Raw genomic sequence first — 17,765 nt, 5'->3', positions numbered from 1 at the left:
TATCTTGGAAACTGACACAGGCTTGCAAGAGCTGTCAGGCTTTGGAATAAAGGTACGTCCATTGCAACAGAAAGACACTGAAGAAAAATATCTTTCCTGGAAAAAAAAGACAATGAGCAATTGGTGTACCTTGCATGCAACTAGTGTTTTAATTTATCATGAGTCTACACATCAGTCTAACACAACAATAATATATATATATATATATATCTTTTTAAACATTTGATTATCTGTATACAGCAAATGTTGTTTATGTCATGTGTTCTGCTTGCATCAATACTGCAAAATTAGCATTACCATTAAACATCATACATATCAAGTAATGAGGACATCACTAAATACTGCTTCGTTGGACTAACTGATCACACAGTTCATAAAAATAACATTATAGCTAACCAATCAGTTTGTGTTTACAGGTACAAAACTTTGATCCGGGAATTCAAACGACAGAGTCCCACAAGATCCACTGGATGTTAGTTGTGCTCCTGAAACAAGACTGCGCTTCAGTTTTACAGGCTGTGCTATCTGCACTCTAAGTATTTGCTCTTTGAAACCTTCCACTTGACTGCCCCAAGAAGAATTTTGTCACCCAACACTCGTATGACACTTGCCACTGAGAGAGGAACCTGTGTAGGAGGTCTGAAAATGGAGAAGGAAAAGCCAATAACAGATTCTTTTCAATAACCAGCTCTTTTTAGAAATGCTATTTTGTGTCACTTATTATTCTGTATTAGATGTTGAAGGATCAGGAAGGGATGTTTCAGAGGCCTTCTGTATCTGTTAACTATAGGTCTACTTATTCTCTGATCTTGATTTTCAAAAGTGCCCCACGTAGCATGGCTAATTTTCTCACATCAGCCTCACACCCATCCTATTTATATATGTTCTGGACTTTTTTATTTATTGCTATATAAGGTAAACATTAAATGCTACAACATTAATCAAACAGGGAATGTAATCTTTAGTGAATACGTTAATAGAAAAGATAAATCAACTGAGACAGAGCATGATTCTGTCTGTTGTAGCACACTGTCACTATGAAAAGAGCCATAAGTTTCTAATTCAGCGGTTTAAACCTGCTGACAGAAATCTCATTCTCATCAAACTTTTTTTTTTAAAAAAAACCCCAAAACTTAAGTCTTGCGTTGATCTGTTTTCCCCCTCCTATTTTCAGTAAAGAAGTAAGACAGAATCTTCCATAACTTCCCATGTCTTAGAGGAAACTCTGCACTGTGAGGAAAAATCTAGGACTGTATAGCTTATGTGACATGGGAAGAGGGACAAAGAGTTTGCGCTGCATTACACGTGAGCAGGAAGTGCAGAAGCTACAGGAAGCTAGACTGGCTAAGAATAGCGCTTCGTGATGGATTGGATCCACATTGACAGGAAATTGGTTTCTCTGGCTGCCCTGGACTTAAAGCTGCAACTTTGCTCTTTTGTGTTCCACCTACTCAGAAAAATGATCTGTCAGGATCTCAGCACAAATCACTGTAAATGTGGCTTACCTTTTACCGAGTCAGTGCTGTGTTTGAAAAAATGTCATGTAAATAAATAAAAGCAGTTTTAGGTGTATTCGATGTATTCAAATGAAAGGTTTGTGAGCAGCGCTTTGGAATGAACTTAAGTAATTCCAAAATACTATTGAAACATCCCTCAAAGTAATATCACATGTTTAAGACTAAAGGAGTTAAAGAAGGGTTCAGGATGATTAAACCCATAGCAATGTTTTTCTAGTTCATGCAAAACCAGTTAAAATGTCATTTATGAACCAAGGCATATGTAGTACACCAGTGTAAATATGCACAAGTAAAGTTGGTGGCCTTGATCTACTCTGCAAGTCACTAACAAGATACCCAGTTAAACAGTGAGTGACTTTACTATGGAGAGTTTACATATTTGATGCACAGTGTTGTTTACCTCAGTACAGAGCCGAAATGCAAAGTAAATGCTACAAAAAATGCCACCATATGCAACAACCGAATGAGACATGAACATATAATGGCAATACACAGTCTGATTCAGCATCTCTCCTCAGTGAACACAAATATAGAGAGGTTTTTCCATTCATCCACATAGTGTGCCTCAGTATCCCTCCACAGCAGACACAAATGTAGACAGGTTTTCCAATTGTTTGCAGAGTAATATGAGGCATAGCACAATGTGGATGACAAATTCTGAGACAAAAACACATTATTCGGGGGGACATGTAATTTGCAGGTTCACAAAGCTGAAATTCTGCCCAGACAAACGGCTGCCCTAGAAAAAAAGGAACACACTGAACTGGTTACAGACACAGATGGGTCAGTGGGTCTGGTGATGATTTAGACAAAACATCAACAATATTTTCTTTTTTGTATTTCAATTAGAAATCAATCAGTTAGACGAAGAAATTGTTTTATTTTATTTTTCTTGCCTTACATCTCATTATACATAAATGGCTTCGAACTTGTCAAATATCATATCAGTTATGGTATACTCAACCTGACAATGCTACTTAGTGTGCTTTTAGGATAATTATTTGTTTCAGTCCTTGAGAAACCTCTTTTTATATATGTGTATATAGTGTAACCAGCCTGATTCTTTTGCGCGAGCGCACGCGTGTGTTAATGTGCAATTAGCACTAAAATATACACAGCGGCGGATCAGCAAAGAGAATATATTATAGGTTTAAAAAGTTATCCAATATTTAAAAAGTAACAATGTAGCACCTATGAATAAATTGTTTGATAGATTATAGTTTTTAGACCGCTCCATCTGACCCATGAGTAAGATGACTTTATCAGCTTGCATTCACATTACAGGGTTTTGAAGCATTTTACAAATTACAGTATTAGCTGAAGTGCTGTGGCTCTCTTATCAAGATAATATATAGGTTAGGGTTTTCCATGTAATAGTTATTATTAGTGTGATTAGAGTGCAAACATAAACCTACATTTAGAAAGATTTAGAACATGCATTTAGAAAACTGCCACTGTACGCATGCCACGGTGGAACCATATTCGGCAAAGTCCAGTTGAGAGAGTATTGTTTGTGTATATTGTCATTTACATTGGCAATTTGCTCAGTGCGTAACGTTAAACAATAATTTGTTTTGGAGTGTTGTGTCACGAACAAATTTTGCTCAAAACATACCTTCTTGTGCGCTCCCTAGGGACGCATGTAAACATTACGAGGTTCTATCGCTCCTCCTTCCTGCCCTCCCCCAATTCCCTCCACTCCCTCTTCCATACAACCTATTAAGTGGCAAATATCGGCACAGAAAATGGCGACGGCGGGGAGCCGGACCTCGTCGTCGGGATTGTTAGAGTTGAATCACGGCGCTAACGGTGGAAGCGGACCTCAGGGAAGTTCTCCTACCACAGGTCTCTCAAGCAGTCCTGGAAAGCCGAAAAGAACTACCGGGGAAAACGCGCAATGGAGACGGAAAGAGCTGCGGAAAGTGAGGAGTGTTGATCTGGACAAACCTGAGGCGCTGCTCCTATCTCCCGAGACCGGGACAGCTCCAATATCAGCGCAACTGCACTTCTTGTCCGTCTCTTCGCCTGGTGCTGTCCAGTCTACTTTGTTACAGCAAGCTCATCATATTCAACAAAGCAATTCATTAACTGAACATACTTTTGTTGATAAACCAAGCAATAGTTTGGCATCAGCCGCTCAGGAATTGTTGAAAACTTCTTTTAAAAACAGCAGCGACCATCTCAGCGTTGACAATGGTGCTTCTGCAACTTCTATAGATGTGAATGCTTCGCAAAATAGGTAAGATTCTGTCATTTACGTAATGTTATCATATAATATTAGAGGTTTGATAAATTTGGCTGCAAGACAGTGACTTTCTAAGCAGATTCGGGACGTTTTGAAACTTGAATGTTTAGGCTGGGTTCTTCAGTGAAATTTACGTAGAAAACATTCTGGTTGTTTCTCAGTGGTCTTTCAATCAGCTGGATTAGAACTTCGAGAAAGTTGGTCAGGTTTGCTGGACACTACAATAACTGTGCAATCGGCGTGCAAAATTTATATTTAATGCTGGTTAACAGTCGCGTTTCGAAGTGTGTTTAATTTGTGATAAACCGAGCGCATTTTTAATAAACTTTGTCTATTTTATCTGGTAGCCCTGCAAAGTACTAGGCAACATTCAGGTACACCTGGCGCGGTGGTCATTACCGAAAACAGTGTGCTTGGCTTCCTTAAGCATTCGTCTGTCACATTGAAAGATAGCAGGACGATGATGAATGGGGAAAAGACATTGTCCCTGCTCGGCATATGTATTTAAAATATATTTATGACGCAGAATTGTATTCATAACTTCAGCGCATTTATTTTCTTCTTTATTTGGATGTCTGTTAAATCCTTACGCACAGTGCAAGTAGGGATATGTTGAAGTAGTGTAGCCCCCTCTTAAATTGCTTGCAGACAAAATCAGGCCTATTCCCAGGCCGGTTAAGGCAGGCCTGTTTCAGGTCGCTCTTATCACGTCACACTGATTTTGTTGGCACATGTAAATGTAATGTATGCTGTTTTTTCTACCCGGATTCACGTTACCATTAATTTCTCGTGGTAGCTGGCTGGGTGTACTGAAAGTTTAATTAAGTCGGTTTGATTTTGAAACCCAGCCCTACTATTGTATTACAAGCGCAGCTACTAGAAAGTTTTACTAACATTTTATAGCATACCCATTTCATCACTATTTTGTATTTGCTGATGCCCTTTGGGTACCTTGCTCCTGGAATGCATTAATCCTCAGTGAATCTGTACAAACTAGGTAAACGTGGATACTAATCTGAGCATAAACTTTGCTGCATTATTATTCGTGGCAGTTTTTCAGTTCAGCAGTGATTTCATTTCAAATAGACTAACCTGCTGGTTAAAAGATTAATGTTTCATTTCCTATGTCTCTTTAATATTCTTACACAGAAGCCATTCACTTCCTTTTGTTCCAGAACTCTGCTTCTCTTTTTTGCTTTATCAATAGCTTCACCATGATGCATATTAAAACATTTATTTACCAGTGTACGTGGACATTTATCTCCCTTGCGTTGTCAATGAAATGTAGTTCATGCAAAATAGTTGTGAGTATGGACCACTTTTTACAAGTTTATGTGTAATTTAGCATCACAGGCAAAGTTTTCCTTGCCTTGCCTGATTTCTCAATAGCTGTGTCGTAATGGCAGTGTCTATGAAATACTTTAACATTTTCATGGGTATTGTTATTACTTTATGGCTTCCTCAGTGTGGGTAAGTGACTGAACAAAGTTTTAGTATGTCAAAGTGATATTCATTTGAGCATGCTAAATGATATGACACATGAGGGTATTTATTGCAGGCTGTGTGAAATATGGTCAGTCTGTCTTTTTCAGTTTTTCCTTTAAAGGGAAATCCCATGTTAGATAGTCAGGGACATGAGGAGCAGGGATCCATGAACATAATCACGTGAGAAAGTTTAGCCTGCAAGGATGAATGACAGCTTTTTGGAAAAGAAAGATTGTGAGAAGAGAATTGGAATATGAGACGCTGGCCTTTGGAACTGTACAGATAATGAAAGATGAATAGGATGTTGAAAGGTGAAGAAATAGATGGAAAAAGAGCTGGATTCCATTGTGGAGATTTTTTTGTCAAGGATAATGGGCTAAGACTAGCTATCAGGGTCTACTCTCACCACAAAGGTAAAAACTCCGGCAAAAAAGGAATTATTTTATGAGAACAGCATGAACTTTTAGTTTTTTTAGACTTAATCAGCTAGCCTGACACTTCCAGTTGTGTGGAAAACTCAGGAACTATGTGTTTTTCTTCCAACAAGATTGACTTTTATAAATTGTATTCGTGAATTAGGTGTATTTAAAATATTGTTTGAACAACTTAATATCGCTAACCTTTTTTTCTGACCCCATTATCCCATGAGTGGAACTTGTTTTGCTGGTAGATCGATAAGAAAAAGTTCTTGTTTGATCTATAGGCTATCTGTTTCACAACGGCTGTAAAATTTCTTAGCTTTCATAGCTCTCTAAATTTCTTAGGACCTTATAGCTCATGAGCTTACCTTATATCATTTGGGCATTTTTCATGTCATGAGCTTGTTGTTCAGTTCTTTATTCTCTTTAATTAAACTGTGAGATCTGAAAGATATTCTTTTGAAACCTGTTTTGTCAGGAATTTAAAATGTGTTCTGAGAGCTCACTCAAGTTACAGCAGTCAAAAAAGGCACATGGTGTGATCTGCATGGTGGTTAGTCGGTGTTTGTTGTTGTTTTCATGGACCTGCATGGGGAACCTTAGATTTTCAGAGTCAAGACTGCACAGGTGTCTCCTTTTGTGTCAGGAAACTCATTCAATTTACTAACATCCTCTCAGAATAGGGTTAGGTTATCATTCTTTTTTTTTGTGTGTTTACACGCACTTTTATTTTTTTTTCCCCATCCTTTCAATCCTTCAAAGGATGAAGGTAGGTGCTGTCATATGCCAATCAACAGGTGTTGAAGACATTCTAAAAACAGATGTTCCTCTGCTAGAGTAATCTAGTATTAGACCCACATTCAGCAGTTGAAACTCAACTGCTCTTGTCTGTTTGATGAGAGATCAAAGGAAGCCTACCATTCCGACATCATCTTAGGCTGCCACAGTTTTGCAAAGGCTAGATTATTCAGAGGTTTGGATTGTCTTTGTTCCTTTTGAAGACTTTCTTTGCTCGCTGTAGGCAGTTTTATATGAAGGTCCAAGATCTCTTTGAGGTTTGTAAGTTTTGAAATTGACCAAAATCTCTGAATGTTGAAAGTTTCTGTGGGAGCTTAGTTTTTAAGTCATATTCTGTTGCTTGTATTTTACCCTATAATTTATGCATGGGCAATACCACTTGAACTTCAAAATTATGGAAGCATTTAGTAATCATGTTGTGGATTGACTTTCTTAACCTGTGTTGTCACCTCACCTGATTATTTAGCATTGGAAAAGTATAAAGTTGTGCAGTAGCTTTTTTTCCCCTAAAGTGCTTTATGGACAAAACTTTCTTTTGGAATGGAAGGAGCTGATGTGGCTCTGATGGGTGTTCCCAGCACACAGAATTATAATTAATTTGTTTGAATTTCCTGCGGATGTGGCAAGGGTTCTGAAGTTCTGCTTTACAGAAGACAGGCAGGCAGATCCAAGATGAAATATTTTCCTTGCAAATAGAAATAAATCCTTTGGTCCCGTAAACTAAAGGTTAAACTAAATATCAGTTAGTTAATTTTGCAGGCTAAATGACTGGGTATAATAGATGTGTATGCAACTTTGCTTGCTGTATTGATCAGGTTCAATCCTTTTCCAGTATTTCCAAAGAAAGTAGTTTTCCAGCTTTTGTCCTGTAGGAGACCCTTGTGGACTCACTTTGTCAGGTCAGGGCATTTTAGGTTAATGTACTATCAGCTGTATTCTTAGAGATAACTGGTGTTGCATATACCTCATGGGGTACCTCCCACTTGACCGTCCAGAAATGGCTCATTTCTAGTTAAAAAATAGAAGCACATTAGTGGTACCTCTTTAAACCATTTGTATTTGAAGATTTCAGCAGTTGTTAAAAATTGATGTGTATAAGAAAACTTGAGGACACAGCTTGAACTAGCCTATGTGTTTAATCATATGTTGACTAGAGGGATGTTAGACCAGTTATGGATGGATCTGGTAGGATAACAATGCTTTCTCATTATAGACTTCATTTCTGACATGTGTTATCATCAAAGTGTTGACCTCAATAGCAGCTTTAGTATCACAGTATTCACACTGAAATGATAACATGGCAAAAAGAAAAAAAAAAACATGCACTGAAACATTAGAAAATGATTTTATGGTGTTGCTGAGCTTGCTTTTATTTTAACTCTGTAAGCAAAATAATGCTGGATTTCAGATTGGTTTCCTGTTTGTCAAGAAATAGGTGACCAGCACCTCTGTAGCTTTTGTACTTTTAGTATCTTGTGGATTATTCATAAAAATGTTCACACTGCCCCCAGTGTTAAAGATCATTTCATTCCATTTGTCAAGTCCGTGCTTTTGCATAGCAGTAGTCTGAAAACTGCCCGTGGGATTCTAAACAAATAACACCTCTGTGTTACACTGGAAAAAAACTGGGCCTTTCTGACACCCTGGTTTCAGAATTGTATTTAAGACTAAGTCAGTTTTTACTTTTTCATATGTGAAGACACTGCATGGGAAAGTGAAAGGGGAAATACATACAGCTCTTAGCTGACATCTCAAGACAAAATCACAGAAAAACTGAAATCCTGTTAGACTTCAGTTTTTCAATCATTTCAATCTTCACTTAATGATTAGATTTAACTCTTTTTGTGCTCAACTCATTTTCTATGGTAGCTGTTCTCTAATCAGCTGTTTCATTTAGTAGTCTACCCCAAATCAAATTAACAATATAGTTTGTTTTTCTTGTGTGTGTGTGTGTGTGTGTGTGTGTGTGTGTGCATGCATGTTTTCTTTTCCATTTATTCCCTGTTTGGAAAGTCCAATTACCGGTATTCCTCCAAGTCTCCCACTCACTCTGCAGTTGCCTCTGTCAAGGTGAAACATGTTTGTACACACTCACAGTAATGTTTGAATGTAGCCTAATTGCTGTATTTTTCCATGCAATGAGTTGCATATTACTAACCAGTGACACAGCATGCCTGGAGCAAGGTGCATCTTGCTTCATCTTTACCCACAACCATATAGGATGATTGACCAGTGAGAGGAAGAGTGAACAACCCCTGTTTGCCTTCGTTAGACGTTTCACTACAGTTGGAAATTTATATATATATATTTTTTAAAAGAATGAACATTGAGCAAATTGATAAAGTTGTTTAAAACTTGAATATTAGATTACTGTGGACATATCTCACAATTTTATGGAGGGCTCAGTTATGCTGGGCCATTGGAAACATTCTCCCACACTTGTAAATCATTAATGTTTAAGACTATCGTGGGCAAGCTTTTCTATGAAAGTTACCGATAAGGTCTTACATGTGCTGTTGTTCCATGTGGCTAGAGCCTTAAGTATGCTGAAATGTGCTGTTGCTAGGCATACACAGGATAGAGTGCTGTAAAATAGAATATGTTGCATCGGAGTCAGAAGCTACTTCTCGGTCTGCACAACCCCTCACCTTGTGTTTGAAAGGTTTAATGCTGTTTTAATGAGGGAACTGCTATTTTAAGAGGGGAGTACTCATCATAAATTTATTATATGTTGCTCAGATGCATACGTATAAATGTTATGAATCATTCTGATCCGTTGCTTTCTGCTCTTAGGTAGTGAGAACATGGGATCAGGTTCTTGAAATTTGTTTTTAATAAGCATAAGTTGTTGGCAATAGTTGTAGGCAATCTGTTCAGCACAGATAATGTTTATCGCCATCTTGAAAAGCCGTGAGGTGAACCGAACTTTTTGACAAACTAGGATGAATTGAATTCTGTAACTCTAACTCTGGGTTACTAACACTGAATCATGTTTCAACCTAACACGGTATTTCATAGAGGTAATATTAGCTGGCAAATGCTGTCCTAGTGTTGGTGAGTGAAGAGGCCTGCTTGCTGGTTCTCTGTGGTGTTTTAGGGAGGGGGCTCCTGAGAGTGGAGGTGGGGTTGGACTGTTTTGTCTAACCAGCTTGCCGAGGCCTCCCCACGGTCACCAGAACTGACTGTTTAAAGCCCTGGGTTAGCTTAATGCTCATGGCTGGACACTGGCAACAAAGGCCCGGATATTTCCATCCTCATTAGCCCTGTCGGCAGGCATAGGGGTCCCCCCTCCCAGTTTCTGTTTAGTTAGCAGCAGGACGAGGCAAGCTGGAGATTACATGTGAAAAGTAAACACGAGTCCCTGTCTAATCAGACCCAGATTATCAGTTAAAACAACATTTCTTGCGCAGGCCTTCACAAGATGCATTCATCACATAGTGCACATACATAAATGTAACTGCCATGTGCCTATATAACCACCGCTATTCTGAAAGCAAAGTTGAAGGTCTTGTTTAAGTTGCAAGAGATGAGGTGACTGGTATGGCTGATATCAATGGATGATTCAGCTTAAAGAGATCTTAAGTTTGTGTTTTTGCCCATAATTTCATCTTCATCACTTGAGAGCCAAACAGATAATGGTGTTATGATATACCAAACCATGAGTTTAGTGTATGCTGCAGTTTGGTGGTCACCATTTGGTATGTTTCAGCACATTGTGACTCTGGTGACTCTGGTATGTTGCGGTACATCTCTGAACTGCACTGTGTCAAGGTTGGTTTAGCTTATGTTAAATTAAACATGACATCTTAATGCAAATTTCTACATTTTACTGATTCAAAATTTTAAAAATGCTATGTGCAATATACATGTTTCTGAATGATTGCTTATTAATTTTTAAAACTGTTTAGAAAGGCTGAGAAAAGTAGGCACACCACTCAGGGCTTCAGATTTTCAAGGAGAGACAGTTTAAGGAGTGAACTATTATTCTATAATTAGAAATCTAAAGCATTGTCAAGAAATGAACGTTAGATGGATTAGTGAAGTCACGACAAAATCTAGCCTAATAATCGCAGGGAGATATGCCTAAAAACAAGCTAGGTCTGTCGTAGAGAATCTTGCAGATTGCTGTAAAGAACCAAATGTTGAACAGTTGTTTGATAGTTCACATTTCTGTGTTCCTAAACCTTTTAAATGTTCATTTCAACAATACATACATATTATTTACTTAATATATGAAAGCACATTCATCTACATGTTTTCTTTGTAAAGCAACTAAAAAAACATGCTAGCGTTATATATTGTCCAATGGACATCACTTCTCACAGTTATTTTGAAGAACTGATACTGATATTCATTTTGCTTTGATAAGGGGTTTGCTTGTGACTTAGCTTGCCCATAACGAAACGTTAATTTGATTTTTGTTTCCCCCCCCATGATATAAGCAGGGCATGGTAGTGATACTGCAAATTGTGTATGGTATAGTATCCAGTTTATAAACTACCCTTGATAATCCTGGGGGGTTTTGGGAATAAAGTGGCTTAGACTTACTAAATCAAAATGTAACTTTTTTTATCACATGAGATGGGTTTGGAGAAAAAGGGTAAAGTTTTTGAAGAAAAAAACATTTTGCTAGCCGTTGAGCATGGGAGTAAGTCTATTAACCATTGAGGTCTTTGGCAGCCATTTGAATATTGACTGTTTTACATGTGGAGGCATGGATTCAACTGGAAGTCATCAAACTGTAGAAAGTAATACCTCAGAATCAGTCAAGAAGTCACTGAAGCTAAAAAGTTGAGAGAAATTTTTATCATGAGAATGATTCAAACACATACCACAAAATCAACCTTGAAGTACTTGTGAGATAGACTGATGAAGGTTCTGGAATGGCACAGATCTGCAGATTACAAGAGGATTACATGCTTAAATATCACTGAAAATCTATGAGGAGATATTTAATGTGCAGTATATACAAGATGACCCTTGAATATTTCTGAGTTGGAAGAGGTTGGCCAAATGTTTTCACATTCTGTATTTTACATAGTTTGACAGATAATTGCAAAAAGACAGCATACTTAGCATTGTGCTACACAGAGGTCAGCAATGAAATGTCAGGATACCTATACAATTGAGCACAACTCTCCAGATAACTGTCAAAATAAAGAGCATACCAGCATGAAGTGTCCTAACATGTCGTTGGACCATGAAGAGCCATCAGAATGCACCCTGGCATAGAGTATACAAATGTCTAAAACTCTTTAGCGTTATGACATTGTTATTCCCTGAGAAATTCTGTGATTGTCATGTTGCACTGACAGTGGTGGAAAATGCTGTTTCAGCTGCCTTTACAGAATTTCCAGTAAGCGTTCAGTTGGGGAAGTGGTGGCTGAGCCAGCCTTAAGTTTGCATTGTTTTAATGCTCATCAGATCATCCAGAGATCGCTGTGGTAGAGCACTCTCAAACTGGAATAGATCACTCTTCAGGATGTGCATACCTTAGTATGAGGTTATCACTCAGAATGTCTTTGTGTTGCCATTTATCCTGGGGAGTATTCCAAAAACGTTAACTTAACTCAAGAGTAAGCAGTAAACCTCCTAACAGAAGAGCCCAGTGGCTTTGTTTTGCTAGGAGAATGAAGCCGTTGGGCTCGTCTATTAGGAGGTTTACTGCTTACTCTTGAGTTAAGTTATCGGGGTTAGTCACTAAACCACGTACTTGGAACACCCCCACGCTCTCACAGGGTTTCAGTTGAGTAAAACCATGTCAAGAAAATGTACTCCATGCCATGACGAAGTCACCATAATCCAGAAATCTACCGTCACACACAAGATCTTTTACCCCATGGGTTTAATTTCAGATGGAGCACACCACAGCCTGTGCTTTTTGAACCACATTTCTTACAAACATGCATTTCTGGGTGTAAAATGGGGTTTATGTGGGTCGATGCACTGTAAATCAACCATGAAGTCCCTCTCAGTTCTTGACCGGCTGTACCTGCCTACTGTTCATGCCCTAGATTGATTTCATCTGATTCAGAGTGACTTCTTTGTTTTTCCTTTTATCTTTAACCATGACTGGACATCGTGACAGGGGGTTATGTGCTTTCAACCACAGCTGATACTGGTTAGGCTACTGATGACTTCTATGTCAGTATCACCATAGCTACTGTTCCTTGTGAAACAACAGAAAGTTGAGCAGCCTCCATCACTAAAGCTCCAGCTCCAGTTTGACTACCTCACGAACCACATGTGTTGCAGCATCTACATTCAATATATATTGTGTTCAATATACATGGTAGCATACCCTCATCCACTTGTGTCCTCTTTATTTTGGCAGTTACCTGAAATTCAAACCAAACCTAACAGAAAATTCATTTGTAATACGTTGACTGAGGGCAAGGATGTATTTGCTTCCAAAATTATGAACACAGTTTTCATCAGTGCAGGGCTATCCATAACAATAGCTCTAGTAGTCAATATGGGATGTTTTGAACCTCTTAGTCCAGTCTGTCAGAACAAGATGGACTTGTGTCTTAGTCACATGGGATTAAAAAATTGCCATCGCTCAATCTGTGGTAAATGTGATGTTTGGGTTTTAATGTCCTTTCAAAGGAAAACACTCTCTGTTATACAGAATATTGTGTTAGACAGAATAGTCAATAGACTGGCCTATTCCCTGTAGGTTGAGTATTGCACCACAACAAACTGAGTTGTAACAGCATGAGAAAGCAGCATTGATTTCCCATCCTATTTCTCTCTCCTTGAGGGATAGGCCACAGCTAATGTGAACTCTAACTGAGACCTTGCTTGTAAGTCAGAGTGACTTTGTTGATTGATTGGTCCTCTGGATAGGCACACGCAGCATACATTTGTGTATGAAGGAGAGGCAGAAGAACGCAGCACAAAGGCATACATTGTAAGGTCCTGACAGCAGGACCGCTGCCTGGGCTCCAGCACTAGAGCCAGTAATGAGGAATATCCACTAGCCTCAGCCTAGCATAGAGGAGCCAACAAAGGAAATGGCTGAGTCCCCATCACCCCCCAGCCCCCAAACTACAGCCAGTCTGTTTTTGGAAAAGGCTTGGAAATGTTTACTCAGCCACGCCTTTCTTCCTCAGCGCGCTCATCCGGGCAGCTGCTTTGGAGCGACCCAACTCCCCTGGGACACTGTTCCGCAAGTTGTTTTCCTTTTGTCTTGCTCTGTTCTTTCGAGGTCAAGTTTTGTCTCAATTGACTTTTTCCTCAAACGTTGTTCAAATGGCTGTTCATGATCACTGAATGAGCCCCCCCCCCTTTTTTTTTTTTACTTGCTGTTTTCCCCTTTCTTTCCACTGAATGTTGTGATGCAGTGATAACTTTGGATGGGTCGTATGGGAGCCTGTTGAATGAGAGGAGTGGAGGGGAGATTAACTGTGTTGGGAGTCAGACTCTAACAGAGCTGCTGGCTTCTCTCCCTGCCATGCTGCAATGTGCCAGTGTCTCCAGTGGCCCCCAACACCCACTCTTGAACCTCAGAACAGTTTATCATGAAGTTTAATCTCCAGCACAGCTTTTCCACAATGTTCTCAGGCAGGAAAATGGCACTCTATCCTCCATTATATAGTTTTTCATGATGATGTAGAGAAAAATCTATTTGCAAACTGCTTCATTTTCAGTTTTTCAATTTTTGTATATAAACCTTCGTGATGAGGCTTTTTGCAGTGTTTTGTAATTTGCTGCAATCTTACAGCCCTGCAAGAGGCAAATCCAGATCATCAATATATGGTGTTTTCATGGCAGTGGCAGGAACCTTCCCTCATTAATGCAGAACCTGAAGACCCCATGAATTTTCAGCCATGTCAGAATACCTCATCTCCATTTAGCAGATGTAGTTTTGAATGTTCAAAAGTTATTTACCAAATAGAGTATGTAGAAGAATGGGTCAAACTGACAAACATTCACACTGTCATACTGAAATCCCTCCACATCCCCCTAATGTGCTGTTTGCTTGGAGAGGCCATGCATGTGATTCTCTGAGCAGATTGGCCCAGATTCTCCTGTGAATTGAGTCTTGCTCACATGTGACTTGTGGAGCTACTAAAAGTGAAAAATGCTGTTCTGTCCTTGCTATTGGTGGAGGAGACGTTATGAATAAGCAGTGTTTCTTGCTTTCTCACTTTCTTCCCTATGTTGAGACTTTATTTCTCCCTGCACCCCTCTCATGGTGTGTGTGTGTGTGTGTGTGTGTGTGTGAGAGGGGTGCTATGTTCTTTATGCGTGGTGAAACCCATGGGCCTGTGGGTTCCATTGTTTTGTCCCTGTCAGCTTGCATCAGCACCCAGTATCCTGATGTGCATGAGGAGGATAGCACTTGGCTACATCGCTTGCACACAAACTCCTGTGCTGAGTGCCCAACCCAAGAGAGGCCATGTAGGTGGCCAGAAGATAACCCAAAATAACTTGGCCTCTAAACACACATCTCCTTATAGTAGAAACCTGTTAGCATCTCACCAAGTGTCAGCATTGCAGGTAGCTATGCATCATTCTACTGATTGAAGTACTACATTTGCTGCAAGAATCTGTGATGCTTGGATGTTTGATTTGATGTGGTCGGTGTACAAGCTGCCAAATGTTTTGTTCAAACTACTCTTATGAATGACCTAAACTATGCGGTATGTTTAGTACAGATCAACCTGGGGAGGAGCTGGGGGTTGTGGTTAAACTGTAAAACACATTAATGATTGCTCTCTATGTCTCAATCACTGCCAGTGGTTGTTAGATATATGTACTTCTTAACCACTGCAATAAATATGTGCTGAGCTGTTCATTAGCCCATTGGCCTCTGTTTTACCATTTTACCCATTTAAGGCGCTTGTTTTTAAGGAGACTGTGTGCCATAGTCAGCTGAAAGTGAATATTTAACACATCATTTGCTTTCAGGGGTATTGCTTATCTCAGGTACTGTATGCCTGATTTATGCTATGTAGGAAGTAATTATATTTATTAAGACATCAGGGTACGTTTTAAGGATTAGTCTCTTGGATAAGGTTAGAAGATCAAATGGCACATTAGAGACTACTCACTATAGGTGAAAAGAGATGTCTATAACTATAAATGTGTAATAACGGCTGAAGATGAGAGGACTCTGAAAAGCGAACCTCTGTTAAAAATTAACAGATGGCTTGAAAGGACACGTCAGAGGCCGGGGTTAACTAGGCAAGACTTAGCTTTATCCTACCTGAAAGTATGTTTGTAAGTTTAGGAACTTTGCATTTCCTTCATTTGATTCTTGGAGAGGTAGCTTGGGGCATGTAGATATATATATATATATATATATACACACACACACACACACACACACACACACACATACATACATATAGATGGAAAAGAATTTGAGTGTAGTTTTGGGATCCTGTGCATTACCTATTGAAGCAATTTAACATTTTAAATTGACAATAATCTTTTGCTGAGTCTTTTTGCTGAGCCCACTTGTGAAAGGGTAACAAAATGGTAACGGTGATAGAGTAGGATTTCCTTAAATGTTTTTCTATAAAGCTATGAAATAACTTCCCTTGAATGAACCATGTATAACAAAAGAGAATAAGAAGTAATAGAACTCATGTCCATTTGGTCTCTATCGCATGATGTTCAGTTGTAATTTTCCTTACTGAGAAGTGTGGGTCGACCGATTGTTCTGTCTGATAATCGGAGCCAATCTTCATATTTTTTCGATAATCAGAAGCATCATTTAGACTGATACGCTTGTTGAAAAGTCCCCTGATGCATCTGCCACTTCCCAAAAGGCGCAATTTTTAGTCTGGTTCAATGTTCCACCTGCAGCACTATTGGATTGTTCGAAATGTGGACAATGACCAGAACATAGCTAAACAACACCGTTCTCTGGGAGAGATGTGGGAAACAGAAGATCTGAGAGGCGTTTTCATTCTTTACTGCATGGAGACATAAGGAGAGCATGTTAAAGCTACAGAACTTGGTCAGTGGTTGGCAAAAAGAGCATACTGAAGTTACACAGTACCCTAACAGCAAAATTATTCAATTTTGTTAACTCTCTCTTTTTGCCCGACAAACTCATATGCAACCATTCCCCACTCTCACTGCTGTTGCTGGCTTAAACTCACTGCTGTGGGTGTTCCATTAATTAAATGATTCTGTTTATCAAGTCAGAATAACTCTGACATCTACATTTACATATCAAATGAGAACAACTCTGACATCTACAAACTGCCATTTTGCCATCAAAGTGCGATTCTGTTCAACATTTGAATAAGTAGAGAAATGTGCACACTTTCTCTGCGCCCTCTCATCACTTTCACCAATTCCGCTGCCTTTGTTGTGGTCCTTAGAAAATGATTGGCAGTTGGTAGGGCTGGGCGATTATGGACCAAAAATCATGTCTTGGTATTTTTAGCGTGAATGGTGATACATGATATATATATATCTCGGTATTTTCTATGATGTGGGCTAAATGTTTGGGTGATGGTCAAAGCCGCATGTGAGATATCACAAGCATTTTAATTAAAAAAGGCTGAGCAAAACAAAATGCAAAGACTGGAATTCCTTCCCTGTTTGAATATGTACAGCTGAAAAACACGTAAATGAAAAATTATAGTAAATAAATAGCCTATATTAAATAAAAATAGACCTATCTTTGAGAATGCTCCTTCAGTTTCTTGTTACTAAGAAGCTACTAAAGAAGCTACTAAACTCTAAGCGAAAGAAGTTACTAAGAGTTTCTCGTTACTAATCCACGAAACAGAAATTGAGTATTTAATGATTTATTCCTTAAGTATAAGAGTATTGCTGCTCTTACTATACCTTTACCATCTGTGTACCAAACAGCATAAGACTTCAGTTGTAAGAAAATAACTGCAAACGTGTTTACATTTTTTTCTACCATCAAGCTGTATAGCCTATGAAGATTATGTTGTATAAAATGTTTTTTTTTTTTTTAATGTACGACAATGAAAATTCACGACAATAGTTCTGTTCATATAGACATTTAATATACATCTCGTATCATCCCTATCATCTACAATCAATTTATTGAGCGAGGGTATACGGGCAAGTCATCGCTTATCTCTGGTAGCGGGCTCGGGCTACTGAGAAGATTAGAGGTAGGCTGTTCTACCACTACATATTTTGGGCTTCTCATTCAAGAAAAGCAACAGTAATCATGTTCTTAACACCATTACCAGATTATATTTTGATTCGATTTTATGAGGAAGTGCTTCATTTTGCATTTGAGTGACATGAAGGTGAAATAGGCAAAAAAAGAGAAGATTTATATTCTCTTTTGTGGAT

General features: G+C 38.8%; 1 protein-coding gene across 1 annotated transcript in view; it reads left to right on the top strand.

Moving 5' to 3' along the window:
• The first annotated feature begins 3,262 nt into the window (after positions 1–3,262).
• The window catches only part of map3k1 (mitogen-activated protein kinase kinase kinase 1, E3 ubiquitin protein ligase), a 35,479-nt gene continuing 20,976 nt past the window's right edge, over positions 3,263–17,765 (top strand). The window contains exon 1 of the mRNA XM_030768698.1: positions 3,263–3,756. Within this exon, the coding sequence (XP_030624558.1) occupies positions 3,263–3,756 (494 nt within the window). The remainder of the gene's footprint in view (positions 3,757–17,765) is intronic.

The sequence above is a fragment of the Chanos chanos genome, chromosome 3 (assembly GCF_902362185.1).
Source record: "Chanos chanos chromosome 3, fChaCha1.1, whole genome shotgun sequence".
In the NCBI taxonomy this organism is placed as follows: domain Eukaryota; kingdom Metazoa; phylum Chordata; class Actinopteri; order Gonorynchiformes; family Chanidae; genus Chanos; species Chanos chanos.
The sequence above is the reverse complement of the archived record's forward strand: the minus strand, read 5'-3'. Positions and strand labels throughout refer to the sequence as shown.